This window comes from Notolepis coatsorum, assembly GCF_963971535.1.
Source record: "Notolepis coatsorum genome assembly, chromosome: 7".
Classification (NCBI taxonomy): domain Eukaryota; kingdom Metazoa; phylum Chordata; class Actinopteri; order Aulopiformes; family Paralepididae; genus Notolepis; species Notolepis coatsorum.
Window position 1 is genome coordinate 103800426 of NC_140171.1, and position 14926 is coordinate 103815351.

At 40.9% G+C, this 14926-nt stretch overlaps 1 protein-coding gene across 1 annotated transcript in view; it reads right to left on the reverse strand.

Annotated features, from left to right (window-relative positions):
- Nucleotides 1–590: 590 nt before the first annotated feature.
- Nucleotides 591–14926, reverse strand: part of LOC311231343 (gasdermin-E-like) — a 50276-nt gene continuing 35940 nt past the window's right edge. The window contains exons 6-11 of the mRNA XM_084317899.1: nt 12228–12332; nt 11439–11534; nt 10754–10881; nt 5989–6151; nt 2987–3057; nt 591–1256 (exon numbers count right to left, since the gene is read on the reverse strand). Coding sequence (XP_084174025.1) covers nt 1062–1256; nt 2987–3057; nt 5989–6151; nt 10754–10881; nt 11439–11534; nt 12228–12332 — 758 coding nt within the window. The 3' untranslated portion in view covers nt 591–1061. The remainder of the gene's footprint in view (nt 1257–2986; nt 3058–5988; nt 6152–10753; nt 10882–11438; nt 11535–12227; nt 12333–14926) is intronic.

Sequence of the window (14926 nt, forward strand, 5' to 3'; positions counted from 1 at the left end):
TGATCAGCATGTCATTTACGTGAAAAAGATCTTACCATGAGCCGGTTGGATCCCCCCGAGCATTATTGCATAGTGAAATCCGCAATCCAAAACGTATTCCGTGCAACAGACAATAGCGCTCGCTTCAGGTGAGTAGAAAACTACATTAGAGATCCTAAAAAAAAAAGACAGCTTCTGCCACAGGGAACACTGCATTGTCGATACAGCGCCCCTAAGAGGATCTGGCCGGTAATACACTTTCTCGAATTCAAAGAGTAGGGTAAATCTGCAGTGCCACTCGGCGACCTTAAATAGGTTATTAAAATGGAATAAAAGCCAAAACAACCTTGCCACGGATATATCCGTCCTCGGTCCATTAAGCATGGATTCGAAACACGTATATATCCGTGGTCGGGCACCATTGTGTTAATGGTCATATTATCATTCTTATTATTATTGTTATTATAATTATGGTAATTATTATTATTATTATTATTATTATTATTATTATTATTATTATTATTATTATTATTATTATTATTATTATTATTATTATTATTATTATTATTATTATTATTATTATTATTATTATTATTATATGGTATGAAGCTGTAATAAGGTGCACTTCAGCTGACCATTATGTTAAAATAAATATGAAGTTTGGAAGAGGAGAGGAAACATAAGTTTTCTTCATCCTACTCCTTTTCGGCCATGAGTGTATCATGTAAAAAATAAAAATAAAAGATGTTGGTGATATTGTGCAAAGATGAACTGTACCCCCATGTACGAAACAAAATAAAATGAATGAAAAAAAAAAATGAAAATGTACATATCATAGTTATAATCATGTGAAATCAAAGAATGAATGAATGCAGCATGAACACCCATCCAGCAGCGTTATGCCTGCATCATGCAGAGACCCCTGACAGAGGCGTTACTCCTGCATCATGCAGAGACCCCTGACAGAGGCGTTACTCCTGCATCATGCAGAGACCCCTGACAGAGGTGTTACTCCTGCATCATGCAGAGACCCCTGACAGAGGTGTTACTCCTGCATCATGCAGAGACCCCTGACAGAGGTGTTAGTCCTGCATCATGCAGAGACCCCTGACAGAGGTGCACAGCGCCAGCAGGAACCCTCCCATCTCCGCACACAGCTCAGTGAGCTCTCCCAGTGTCTCATTGGTCGAGCAGAGGAGCTTGGTTGCCCAATGGAACTCCCCGCCTTCCTGCAGGGGGCGGGGCAGCGACGTGAGGGGAGGAGACTGACCGCTCACCTGTTAAAGAGCATAAAGAGGAATTTACATGGAAAATCCAACCTAAGATATAATTCACGTATATTATTTCTATAATACTGTGCAGCTCAGTTTATATTTGTGAATGTGAACAAGTCTCTCCTTAACCCTTTCACTAGGTTAACCCTTTCACTGCGACAATACAGGTTAGGAAGGTTAACCCTTTCACTGCCACACGACAGCAGGTTAACCCTTTCACTGCGACGATACATGAAGGTTAAGCTGAACACCAGAGAGGCAAGACTCTAGTCTAGGAGCTGCTCCCCTGTCAGTGAATCACGGAACAACTCCCTCTGACCAGTGTTGTAGTATCTCGAGTCCCAGTCCTGGACTGATATTCAGGACTCGTGACTCGACTTGGACTTGAGCACCGATGACTCGGACTTGGACTTGAGCACCGATGACTCGGACTTGGACTCGGGCATTGACTGCATGCGGACTCGGAAGGTGCAGACGAGGACTCTGACTTGTTCATTGATAAATACAGTTATTTATTAAAAAGAAAAATTGTAATAGGCCCTAATCATTTGGCATAAGGTATTGGTGGCTAGTGCATTTGTTTGGCTATTGTGTCACAAAGTAAACAAACTCCCATTGAAATGGTGACCGCTGTGTCATTTATGTTTAATGTAGACCTTTTTTTATGTGTATGTCAGCTCAGACTCAACCTTGATGACTTGGACTTGGACTTGGACTAGGGTAATGGGGACTCGACTCTGGCTCTTCTTTGGTGACTCGGACTCGAACACTGGGGACTCGAGACTCGACTCAGACTAGAGATTTACTGACTCTACTACAACACTGCTTATGATGACACATTTGATTGAAATGCAGACTGTATAGTATAGTACATGCTTAATGCTTCTATAATTATGAAAGTTCCTAATATTTTATTTTTATTATTACTATTATTAGTTCTCCATTGGTTCTGGTTTGTTTCACATTGCCAAGTGACAAATGAACAATCATTTACATAAATTAATTAAGGTAAGTAGGTAATCGTTTTGAATCCTGACAAACAGTGAACAAACAGAATGTTGTCGTCTCTCCTTGTACAGTTGTACAGTGTCCCCGACCCACCTACCCTCCTTTATTGTTTATTTGTCTGTAATAAATGATGGCCTACTGTCACCTTAATTGTGTATTATTATTATTATTATTATTATTATTATTATTATTATTATTATTATTATTATTATTATTATTATTATTATTATTATTATTATTAATATTATTATTATTATTATTATTATTATTATTATTATTATTATTATTATTATTATTATTATTATTATTATTATTATTATTATTATTATTATTATTATTATTATTATTATTATTATTATTATTATTATTATTATTATTATTATTATTATTAAAAAAGGTAAAATAATAACCTTATGATGATTATTTTTCTTTTATAGCACATTTCAGGAATAATGGGAAAAGGTCAACATAGCTCCTTCAATCAGCTTCATTAAATGTACAATTTAGGGGTTATTTTCCTGCCTATTCCTGTGTTCTCATCTGAAACAAAGGTATCGAGGGTTCACCTCAAACAAGTGGTCCAGGATGCAGTTTAATCGGGGCGATGACCCTCCCCAAACAAACCCAAACAAGTGGCTGGATTCAAGCACATTAAACTACAGGCAGGTCTGACAGTAAGGAGAAAGTATACACACAGTCTGTTGACGATAAGCGAATAGACAAACCAGTGTGTTGAGGCCCCTCAGGACGTCTGGGCTGCAGCCGGCCAGCATCGACTGGAGAGTATCTGGCAACACTATACAAAGCACAACACAATAATTATGGGAATGGGATACGATAAGATAAGATGTCCTTTATTGATCCCCTTGGGGAAATTTGGGTGTCAATACAGGGTGGGGGATGCATAGCTTCACAATACAAATACAATATAGTAATATATACAATATAGTAATATTAAAAGTACAAACACAAGTGGTGAGAGTCCAGTGATATGAGTCTCTAGTGCAAAGAAACAAGATAGAAGATAGTCGCAGTGGCGGCCGGTGGGTACTTCGCCACTAGGGGCGCTATACCAAATATTTGCAAACATGTACAGTACAGTACTGTACCACGCAAGACTCATGGCAAGACGTGAGCGATTCGACTCACGCTCACGGCAATGAATCGGCTCTTATGAACGAGTCGCTCAGCTGTTACTACAACAACACACAACCAGTCAAATAAAGTATAGTCTAGACTCTAATTCACAACTTGAAACACAATATAAATAGAAAAGTTAGAAACAAAACTCGCCCGTCTCCAAACACAGGCAGATCTCTCCCTCTCTCCTTCTCTCTCTCACACACAGCGCGACGTGGAATCGATTCGTTACACAATCAGACCTATTATATACCAAGAATAACTTCAGTATGAGTACAGGGCTGTACACATATTTTGCATATTGTTAAATGAGCCAAGGCTAGCTATTAAACTATCGATATGAATCGAAAATCTGGGACCCTGATGTAAACAAGACAAACGTCTTTCTCTGGTCTGCATCCCCTTAACAATTGTGTGTATTGAGCCGTACTGTATTGTACCCATTCTGCAATCTGTTAATAAAGTTCTCATTCATTCATTCATTCAAACATAGACGATATTGAACAAGCCATAATCCACGTATTTTCAATCCGAGAGAGCTGCAGTAGTTAAATCAATGAGCCATCGACATAGTCAGTGTGGTAAGTAACGTTATTATTGTATCCAAGATTGATACACGGCTGGCTAGGCAGTTGGTAGTCATAGTCTTGTGTTATAAAATAAATAAACAATCAGCAATGTCTCGCTTCATGAATGGCCAGCAGTAGTACTGCTCCTAAAAAAAACTATTTACAAACGTTAACGTTAAGCACAGAGAGAGAGAGAGAGAGAGAGAGAGAGAGAGAGAGAGAGGGAGAGAGAGAGAGAGAGAGACTCACTGTTTAGTTGAAACGTCCAGGGCAGGAGAGCTTGATAAACGTGTATAATCCGCCATATAGCTTGTTAGCCAAGTGTTAGCTGAGCTCGTTAGCACAACACTCAACAAGTACATTCCTTTGTCCATTTCCGCTCGAACAGACTGCAAACTACCTGGCGTTCTATCGCCATGCTCTAAGACAAACTCTAACCTTAACCAACTTTGAAAGAGTGCCTAAGCTTAACAGTCTAAAGAACTTGCAGTCACGGCACGCTAAGACAAACAACCTAGCCCAACCTAGGAACCAAGCTAGAAGCTAGAATTGGAACATTAGAAATTGGATTCGGCCAATCAGAGATCGTCTCTGTGAAATTCTGCCATGGAAAAAAATACTGGCGTCGGCCAATCAGAGAGCGTCTCCGCGAAATGCGGCTATGGAAATTCTTCACGGAAGTTCACGCTGCTGCCTAGACCGCTTCAAATCGCGCTCGGATTCCAACATAATAGTCATATTTCAACGCACAACGCCGTATGCACTGATTGGCTGTGACGGAGACAGCGATCAAACTGTGACGCGCACTCAGAGCGCTATCGCTTCTAGCCCGGGCGAGAAATACGAAAAAATAAAAAAAAACGTCACTTCCTGCTCATGAAAACGATGTTTTTTTAATTTAGATAATAACGTTATATTGTGCATTGGAAATACAAACATACTTAAAATGAGTAAATATTATTCATTTTAAACATGTTTATATTATTTATAGGGCTATAAAACACAAAAACTAAAAAGTTTTATTGTCTTCTTCTCTGATTTAACAGCAGCTGGCCAGCAGGTGGGTCGGCGCCCTAGCGCCCCTAGTGGTAGAGCCGCCACTGGATAGTCGGTACGGTGATGTGAGTTTCTAGTTCTCAATGGATGAGTTAAGGTAAGTTATACTTCATTAATCCCCTTTGGGGAAATTCATCCTCTGCATCCTAGCTATTTAGGAGCCAGTAGTACCTTTGTCAAGGGCAATGGCAGGAGTATATACCTAGCATGCAGCAAACATGGGGGGAGAGAACACGCAAACTCCACACAGAAAGGCCCCCTGCTGGTCAAACGTCTGGGGTCTGAACCCAGGACCTTCTTGTTGTGAGGCAACAGTGCTAACCACTGCACCACTGTGCTGCCCATAGTACTATCACACGGTGCTAAGTAGTATACAAAACATTACTGTTATAAACAGTAACACCCACCACACACACACACACCAGTGTTGTAGTACTCGAGTCCAGGACTGATTTTCAGGACTCGTGACTCGACTTGGACTTGAGCATTGACTGCATTTGGACTCAGAAGCAGCAGACGACTCACTCGAGGACTTGTTAATTGATAAATACTTATTTATATATATATATAATTTTGTAATAGGCCCTAATCATTAATTTTGGCATAAGATATTGATGGCTAGTGCATTTGTTTGGCTATTGTGTCACAAAGTAAATAAACTCCCTTAGAAACGGTGACCGCTGTGTCATTTATGTTTAATGTAGACCTTTTTTTTATTTGTACGTCAGCTCTTTGACTGCCAGAGTGGAGTGGACTCAACCTTGATGACTCGGACTCGGACCTCGAACACTGGGGACTCGAGACTCGACTCATACTCTAGATTTAGTGACTCGACTACAACACTGACACACACACACACACACACACACACGCACACGCACACACACACACACACACACACACACACACACACACACACACACACACACACACACACACACACACACACACACTTTACTCACTGTCCATTGTGTCGATCAGCATTGTGTCGATCAGTAGGTGAGCAGCTTTCAGGAGAGGGGAGGAGTCAGCTCTCCCACTGGTGGGCCTCAGCAGATCCATTATGGCACGAGCAGACGGGTCCTTTGGCAAGGCACAGGTCTCAGCGTCGCACCATCGGTCAAGCTTAGAGAAGAGCAGGGGTGTAAAGTACTTGAGTAATTGTACTTCGTTACAATACTTAAGTGCTGTTTTGGGGGATTTGTACTTTGCTTGACTATTATTAGGTTTGTATACTTGTACTTTTACTCAATTCTTGTCCGAACTACTAACGTTAACGTTATTAATCCTGCGGCCTCACTTTATTTAAAAACAGCCAATCAAATCCCCATCAATGGAAAATTAACCCGCCCATACCCATGCCGGTTGGTCCTTGTGCAAGACTAGAAAGCGGGGATCTTTGATTAAACACCTGCTATCAGAAGAATAGACATAGAATTTTTTTTTTAACTTTAACTTTTTAGTACTTAAGTACATTTAAAAGTAGAAACCTTTTGACTTTTACTCAAGTATGTTTTTAGCCAGATACTCTGACTTTTACTTGAGTACGATTTTGAGACGGTATCCATACTTTCACTTAAGTATCATTTCTGGGTACTTTTCACACCCCTGGAAAAGAGAGGAGAGGTACCGGGATCCTCATTTCCATTCATGCAACACAGCACTAGATGTTAGCTAATGTAGCAAAATGAGCTCAAACCACAACAAGCGCTAAAAAGTAAAAGGTTGATGCTGAAAGGAGTGTTTAACCCTTTCACTACCACACTACCAACAGGTTAACCCTTTCACCTTGCGACAATACAGAAGGTTAACCCTTTCACTGCCACATGAGACGAAGGGTTAACCGTCTGTAGTGTGGTAGTGAAAGGGTTAACCTGTTAAGCCTTAGGGTCACCCTGCTGTTTTTATCATAGATCGATCAATACAGATCGTATTAATTAATGTTGTGTTTCTTTTTCAAATGTAGCCAAGAGTAAAGACCTTAACCCTATCAAAACAGCAGTCAACGTGTATATTTTCAGCACTACGTTTGTTTACCGATGTTTTTAAGATTGACCGAAAATAAGAATTTATCGGAAAAATGCTAATTCTATCTCTCTTTTATCGTAAAACCGTGAGGAAATGACTAAATCCAGATGTAACACTGCCATTGGAAAGAGGAGCCTTTCCCCTATCCATAAATGTATGATTTGGCCATAATAAGGTCAAGGTCAAATCTAAGGTCAATTTGTTATGTATAATTCAAATGGATTATAATTTATTACTGTATCTACAAATCCTTCTGTTTAATCATCTTCCCTTTATTCATTTGCTTAGATATTTTGCACAATTGATCTCAAGAAGGTGGTGAATTAGCTCAGTGAGCGAGCTCGGTGGTTGCACAATTGTAACATGGTGTTATTCACCGGCAAAGATGCAAAGAAAAAAAATTCATAATCTATATTCTCCTTTGTTTCATCACAATTTACTCAAGCCTAGTAACAGACACAATATTTCTGACACTGGGAATACATACCCCCAGGTACCTAGATGTAGATACCAAGAACATGCAAATTGACCTTGTAGAAGTGGAGCAATCTTCCATTTACTTGGGCATGTACCTTTAGGCGAAATTTCTGAAAATAGGGCTAGGGCTTACCAGGTTAACCTTCTGTAGTGTGGTAGTGAAAGGGTTAAAGGTGCTATAGACAACATTATTATGTAGAGTAATAATTTAATAAATAAAATAATACTAATCTCTAATAATACTCACTAATAATCTACAGAGCTTTTAGGTGAGGCATAAAAGTATTGCTTTTCCTCCAAAACATTTTTTATTTATTTTTTTTGTATCCACTTTTTCTACTTATTTCTCTATTTTTCTCCCATCCCAATTTCGTATTTACAATTCTCCCCTCCCCTGTCTTAAACGTTGTACACGAGGAGGCAGCCTGTCGCATCTTTTCACCAGACAGCACGGACTCTCAGTGGCGAGGTGTAACGCATGGGAGGCTCACACTACCCCCGCTACTTCCTGTCTCTGCTGTGCAGGCATCCCCCAACCGACCTGTAGGAGTCGCTGTCCACAACGTCCAATCCCCACCCATCGACTTCCACCCACTACCTCTGCCAATTGAGATAGTATGACGACTGGCCCAAGCCGGAGGCAATGCTGACACCCGGATTCGAGACCGGAGTCTCTTGCATTGGTGACGAGCGCAATCTCCGCTGCGCCACCCAGCCGCTCTCCAATTTTTTTTTATTGATTAATGAATTTATCATAAAAAAATAAATGTTGCAGGTCCAAAATGAATGTTGTTGCTTACCCAAGTCCCCACTTGGAATGCATCTGATTGGATAAATGACATGCTGGTGCTCTAGTGCGACATCTAGTGGCTGAATGTTATATAGCACCTTTAAACCATACACTGGTGGGGGGGGGGGGAGGGGGGTTCACATGCTTCGAGCAACACTGTACTTATTGTACTTATTTTATGCCTATTCTTATGTCTGTACATTCTACATTGCACTATTTTATTGTCTTTTATGCCTATTCTTATGTCTGCACTTCTTTTATTTTGTCAACTGTATGACAACTTTATGCCTATGTTCATTTTATGCTATTTGCTGTGAAGCACTTTGAGCTGCAATCCATGTACTGTATGAAAGGTGCTATATAAATACAGTTATTATTATTATTATTATTATTATTATTATTATTATTATTATTATTATTATTATTATTATTATTATTATTATTATTATTATTATTACTGCCTACTAGCTTCCCTCTACTGTCCTCATCACTTCTAACAGAAGTAACACTTCTAATAGAAGTCAATGTCTTGTTAACACTAAATATGTTGGATAGGTAAACATAGACCCTCCAGTATTAACACCATTTCACCCAGATGGCATCACTCTAAAACAGTGGTTCCCAAACTGTGGTGCGTGATATGAAAAGGCTAATGGTGGTAAATTAAAAGAAAAAAAAGAAAGAAAAAATACAATAAAATTTCATACAAATCTTAGTCAAACCTTTAGTATTATGGATATTAAACATGCTGGCAGAGTACATGCATCCATGTTGTCGTGAACATTTTAATTAAATAAAGAAATTCCCTATCCATAGTCGCTGTGGGAAGAGATAAAATAAAAAATGTAATCTGTGCACGGAGACCAGCAACAATTTTTTCTAACAGAAACCCATTGGGGGGTGCGTCAGCTAGGTCGGGAGGTGACAGGGGGTGCACGGCCAAAAAAGTTTGGGAACCGCTGCTCTAAAACATTGTTTAACCTCCTTTGACCTTGAAATAAGTATGATCAACTAAATCCATGAAGTAAGACGTTTAATATATGATGCAGGAGGGTATTAGGAACAATAAAAACATTGGAGAGAACTATTCCATTCTGTCAGCACCCTTCACATTAGAGGAAACTATTCCATTCTGTCAGCACCCTTCACATTGGAGAGAACTATGCTATGTACTACGACTATGCTTGCACCTCATGGTACCAAAGCACCTCAAAGGCGCTAAAAATAAAATTACAAACATCTCAAAACAAACTGGTCAGACTACTGCTTGACCTTACTCCTAGAACCCACCTCAACCCTGCCCACTTTGACTACCTAGGATGGCTTAGAGTAGACGACAGAGTACAGCAACTTGCAATGGGCCTGGTCTACAAGATACACTACACGACCAAGGTACCCATGTACATGTCAAAATACTTCCCAAAGGTCAGTGAATACCATGATCACAACACCAGAGGGAGCTCCACAAATCATGTTAAACCCAGATTCGGCTCAAACAAGGGACTAAACACGTTTCGCAATTATGCCACATCAATGTGGAACGCCCTACCCAAAGCTGTAAAGGAATATGAATCACTACCCACTTTCAAAACCACTCTCAAAGAACACCTAAGGGAGACTGCAATTCGAAACTGGCCCCTGTAAATGTCCTAACCCAACCCCCTCCAATGTACAGTAAATTACCAAGTATGGTTTTGTCAATATTCCAATGTACAGTTTTTCCACACTGATGAAGGCCGGATGGCTGAAAGCGTTTTGTGCGTTATATAACTTGTGCATAAAAATAAAAACAACGATATTCCCCGAGTGCGGTCCCTACCTCCTTTTTTGCAGTTTTTCCAATGTACAATGTCATAAATGTATAGATGTAGCAGTACTGTCTATCTGTATGTCATGTATGTCATATATGTCCTGATGAATTGAAAATGGGGGACCCTGATGTAAACAAGACGAAAGTCTTTCTCTGGTCTGCATCCCCTTAACAATTGTGTGTATTGAGCCGTACTGTAATTTGTACCCATTCTGCAATCTGTTAATAAAGTTTTCAATCAATCAATCAATCAAACTATTCCATTCTGTCAGCACCCTTCACATCAGAGAGAACCATTCCATTCTGTCAGCACCCTTCACATTAGAGAGAACTATTCCATTCAGTCAGCACCCTTCACATTAGAGGGAACTATTCCATTCTGTCAGCACCCTTCACATTAGAGAGAACTATTCCATTCTGTCAGCACCCTTCACATTAGAGAGAACTATTCCATTCAGTCAGCACCCTTCACATTAGAGAGAACTATTCCATTCTGTCAGCACCCTTCACATTAGAGAGAACTATTCCATTCTGTCAGCACCCTTCACATCAGAGAGAACTATTCCATTCAGTCAGCACCCTTCACATCAGAGAGAACTAAGGTCACAAAGGTCATTCTTACCGTGTCCTCCAGCTCTGACAGGGTGTCTCTGTCCTTCAGAACCTCAAAGAAGTTCTGGAACAGAGCAGAACGAGTCGCCTGGGGGAGGTCTGCCAACGGTCCGAGAAGCACCTCCATCTTCTGTAACTCTAAAGAAGGGACAGAGAGAGGTGGCAGCAACAATGGTTTTAGTATGCGTAGCGTGCGGTACATGTATTTCGTATGTGTATGTACACACAGAAATACATGTATGTGCATACGGTATATATACACAGTGGCATAAGTTGGAAACATGTGTTGTTTGTTTTTGGCTCCGTCTGTGCACATTGGATTTGAAATGGAACAATGACTATAATAATAATTCCCATAACATCGCCATGTCCCTTTAATCCCATGACAGCAAATGCCCTCAAATTAGTCTACACTTTAACCTCACAGTCATTGTACCATTTTAAAGTCCAGTGTGCTGGAGTAGAGCCAAAACGACAGAAATATCATCATTGTTCTAAGACTTGCAGATTGTAATGTATATGTATATGGACACACACACACACACGCACACACACACACACACACACACACACACACACACACACACACACACACACACACACACACACACACACACACACACACACACACACACACACACACACACACACACACACACACACACACACACACACACACACACACACACACACACCTTTTTGCACTAGCTCTATGGTATCAATGGAATCCTGGGATGTGGCGACAGATGGTAATGCCTCTCGTATGACCAGGGCATGTGGGGTTTCTGTATCTGGGAGATTAAAAAGATTATTATATAATATATTAGTAGCACTGGTAACAAATACAGGGCAGACAAACATTATTCAATATTTTAGACATGTCTTTGTCTAAATGCATTGCTAGAATATTAATGATATAACCAATAACGTGTTTGTGGGGGGGGGGGGGGGGGATGTTCCAACTAAGAAAATGACGAGTACCAAAGGATTAGAAATATATCCGCCATTCAATTCTTCTAGAGTTAATCTCACTAAAGGTAAACATTCTGATGTTTGGTCCACAAACAGCTTAAACAGCTTTTCAACATTTCTTAGTAAGATAGGTTAGCGATTCTGCATTTTCTTTAATTAATTGAAAACCGGGGGCATAGCATTTAATAAATAAAAACAAGGGTTTAGAACTAATTCTATTTCCAGAAATATTAGTTATTTATAATTTTTTATACAAAGCTGCTGGTGCTTCTGGGAGTCTGTGGAAAACATTGGTTGCCGCGGCGCCTGGCTTGAAAAGTGACGCAGAGCTGCTGGACTCTCTCTCTCTCACTCACTCACTCACTCACTCACTCACTCACTCACTCACTCACTCACTCACTCACTCACTCACTCACTCACTCACTCACTCACTCACTCACTCACTCACTCACTCACTCACTCACTCACTCACTCACTCACTCACTCACTCACTCACTCACTCACTCACTCACCTAAGTTGGAGTCATGAGAGTTGTTTGATATCCTTGGTCCATCGTCCTCAAAGTCGTCACATACGAAGTCACATTCGAAGTCACATGCGAAGTCACATTCCAGAGCTAAACACACACACACACAATGTGAATACTCAACCAGACACGCTAGAGCAGAAAACCTTATATTACCAAAAGCATGAACAGATGAATGGTTATCGAATCGAAACGAATGGTTATCTATAGAATTCACTCCCTAGACATATCACACAAGAAAACAGTAAAATACCGGTTTAAATTGTATTAAAACAGCATCTTATGACAAGGGATATTTGAACAAATGTAGAAAGTATTGAAATGTATGAACGTAGTTTTTTTTTTTTTTTATCTTTTTCCCCCTCCATTTTTCCTCCGATTTTCTCCCATCCCAATGTTAGTCGTATGCCAATTCCCAATCCCCTTCCTGGTCGCTGCGCACTTATCCCCCACAGTCGGTCTGGGAGAGTGGAGGCTACCACGTGCTTCCTCCGACACACGTCCAGCCAATCACCGCTTCTTTTCACCTGGCAGCGCGGATTCTCATTGAGAGGGCGTAGCGTGTGGAAGGATCACACTATCCCCCTCAGGTCCTATCCGCGCTTAGCAGGCGCCCCGACCGAACTGTAGGAGTCACTGTTTACAACGACCCGGACCCACCCCTCCAGCTTCTCCCACCCTCTAATACTGCCAATTGTATTAGTGTGAACGGCCAGCCAAGCTGGTGACAACCCCGGAGGTGTGAGCTGGATTCGAACAGGCGAATCGAGCCGCTCCGGGGTTTGGTGACGAACGCAATCTCCGTTACGCCACCTGACCGCCCTATGAACGTAGTTTTTTATGCTTTTCAAATGTGATTGTAAAAGTGAGTTACAATTATGAGGTCAAATACTATGTATTGGGACTATGCATTGCAACAACCTTATGTATCAACATCAAATTAGTTAGATGTCAAATTAGGCGTGTATGAACAAATGTGTGGGCATATAGTTGTGTACAGTTAAGTATTCTTAGCTATTTCACATAGTTGATTATTGTATGTTGGATTATTGTATACTACGCATGCGCAGATAAACCTAGATCTCTGGACAATCCAGAGATACTCTGTGGGCAATCTGAGCATGCAGAGTTCAGGAGTAGGTGCGGAAAAGTGACTATATAGCTCAGCCGAGAAAGTGCAGATCGACTTGGGATTGCGCTCTGTCTCTCCGTGTTCAGGAGACTCGGGCGTATAAAAGTCTATTGGATCATGTCTCCAGCAGCCCCACAGCCGTAGCTACAACCACTTAATGTCAAGGCTCTCATCCACATTCATTCATTTTATCCCCCCGCTCTCTCTCCCATGATTTCAGAATACCGGAAGTGTTGCGGTGGTCTATCAGCAGCCCATTGCATAAGAAGCGATGCAAGCATTGAGGTACATGTGGCGGAAACGGAATAAAACCACCAAATATGAGTCATATTTGAGTCATATTATATGACAGGGTTTTTACACCCTAATAAATTAAATAAAATGTGACTAAAGTGAAAGGGTCTAAATTAGGGATGTCCGATATTATCGGCCGACCGATATTATCGGCCGATATCGGCAGTAAAATGTGATATCGGAGAATATCGGTATCGGTAAAAAAAATAAAAAAAACAATTTTTTTTTTTTTTTTTTTTTAACCTTTATTTACCCAGGCAAGCAAGTAAGAACCAATTCTTATTTTATTTATTGTCAAAAGTATGCATGTTGGTTTAATTCAACAACTTGTATGTTAATTTTAACTTTTTTAATTATCATATTTTTGCACAGATAATGCTTACATTTAGAAAGCCTTTTGAATGCATCCAGTGAAATTATTAGTTACCTGAAATTATTCCGTTTTTTTGGGGGGAAACCCTGCATATATCGGTATCGGTTGATATCGGTATCGTATCGGTATCGGAAATTAAGAGTTGGACAATATCGGAATCGGTAAAAAAGCCAATATCGAGCATCCCTACAATTTACTCAAGCCTAGTAACAGACACAATATTTCTGACACTGGATATACATCAGCCGCGGATATATAGGCGAGGCGACTGAGGCAGCCGCCTTATGGCCCGCGGGGGGTCTAGGGCCCGGGCCCGGCCCGGGACTGAATGGAGTTGCCGTTCGTTAGTGGGACTGGATGACAGACTGCATTGCGCCATGCCCCGGGCCCGGGGCCCGGGGCCCGGGTCCTATGTTCCCCGGGCCCCCTATGTTTCCCATGTTCCAAAAGGGTTCTATGTTCTCCGGGCCCCCTATGTTCCCCCTATGTTTTCCCGGTAGCGATAAAGGCTCGCCCCAGGCTCGCCACAGCAGTGGATGGATTTAAAAGATAGGGCACTTTTATAGATAATTTATTTGTATCGCAACGGAGTCATGGATCTAGTCGTGCCACGTAGCATTATGTCGAATAAATTCAAATAGAATAAACAAGTCTAAAACAAAGACTTTTAAACGAAGTTTAGCCTATTAAATCATTTTATAAGCGTTCGTTTATTTGTGGTCTGCGTGAGAACACTGAAGCAACAATCTGCAGAACACCAGCCCAGCCCAGCCCTCCCCTCTCCTCTCCCCTCCTCTCCTCTCCTCTCCTCTCCTCTCTTCTCCTCTCCTCTCCTCTCCTCTCCTCTCCTCTCCTCTCCTCTCCTCTCCTCTCCTCTCCTCTCCT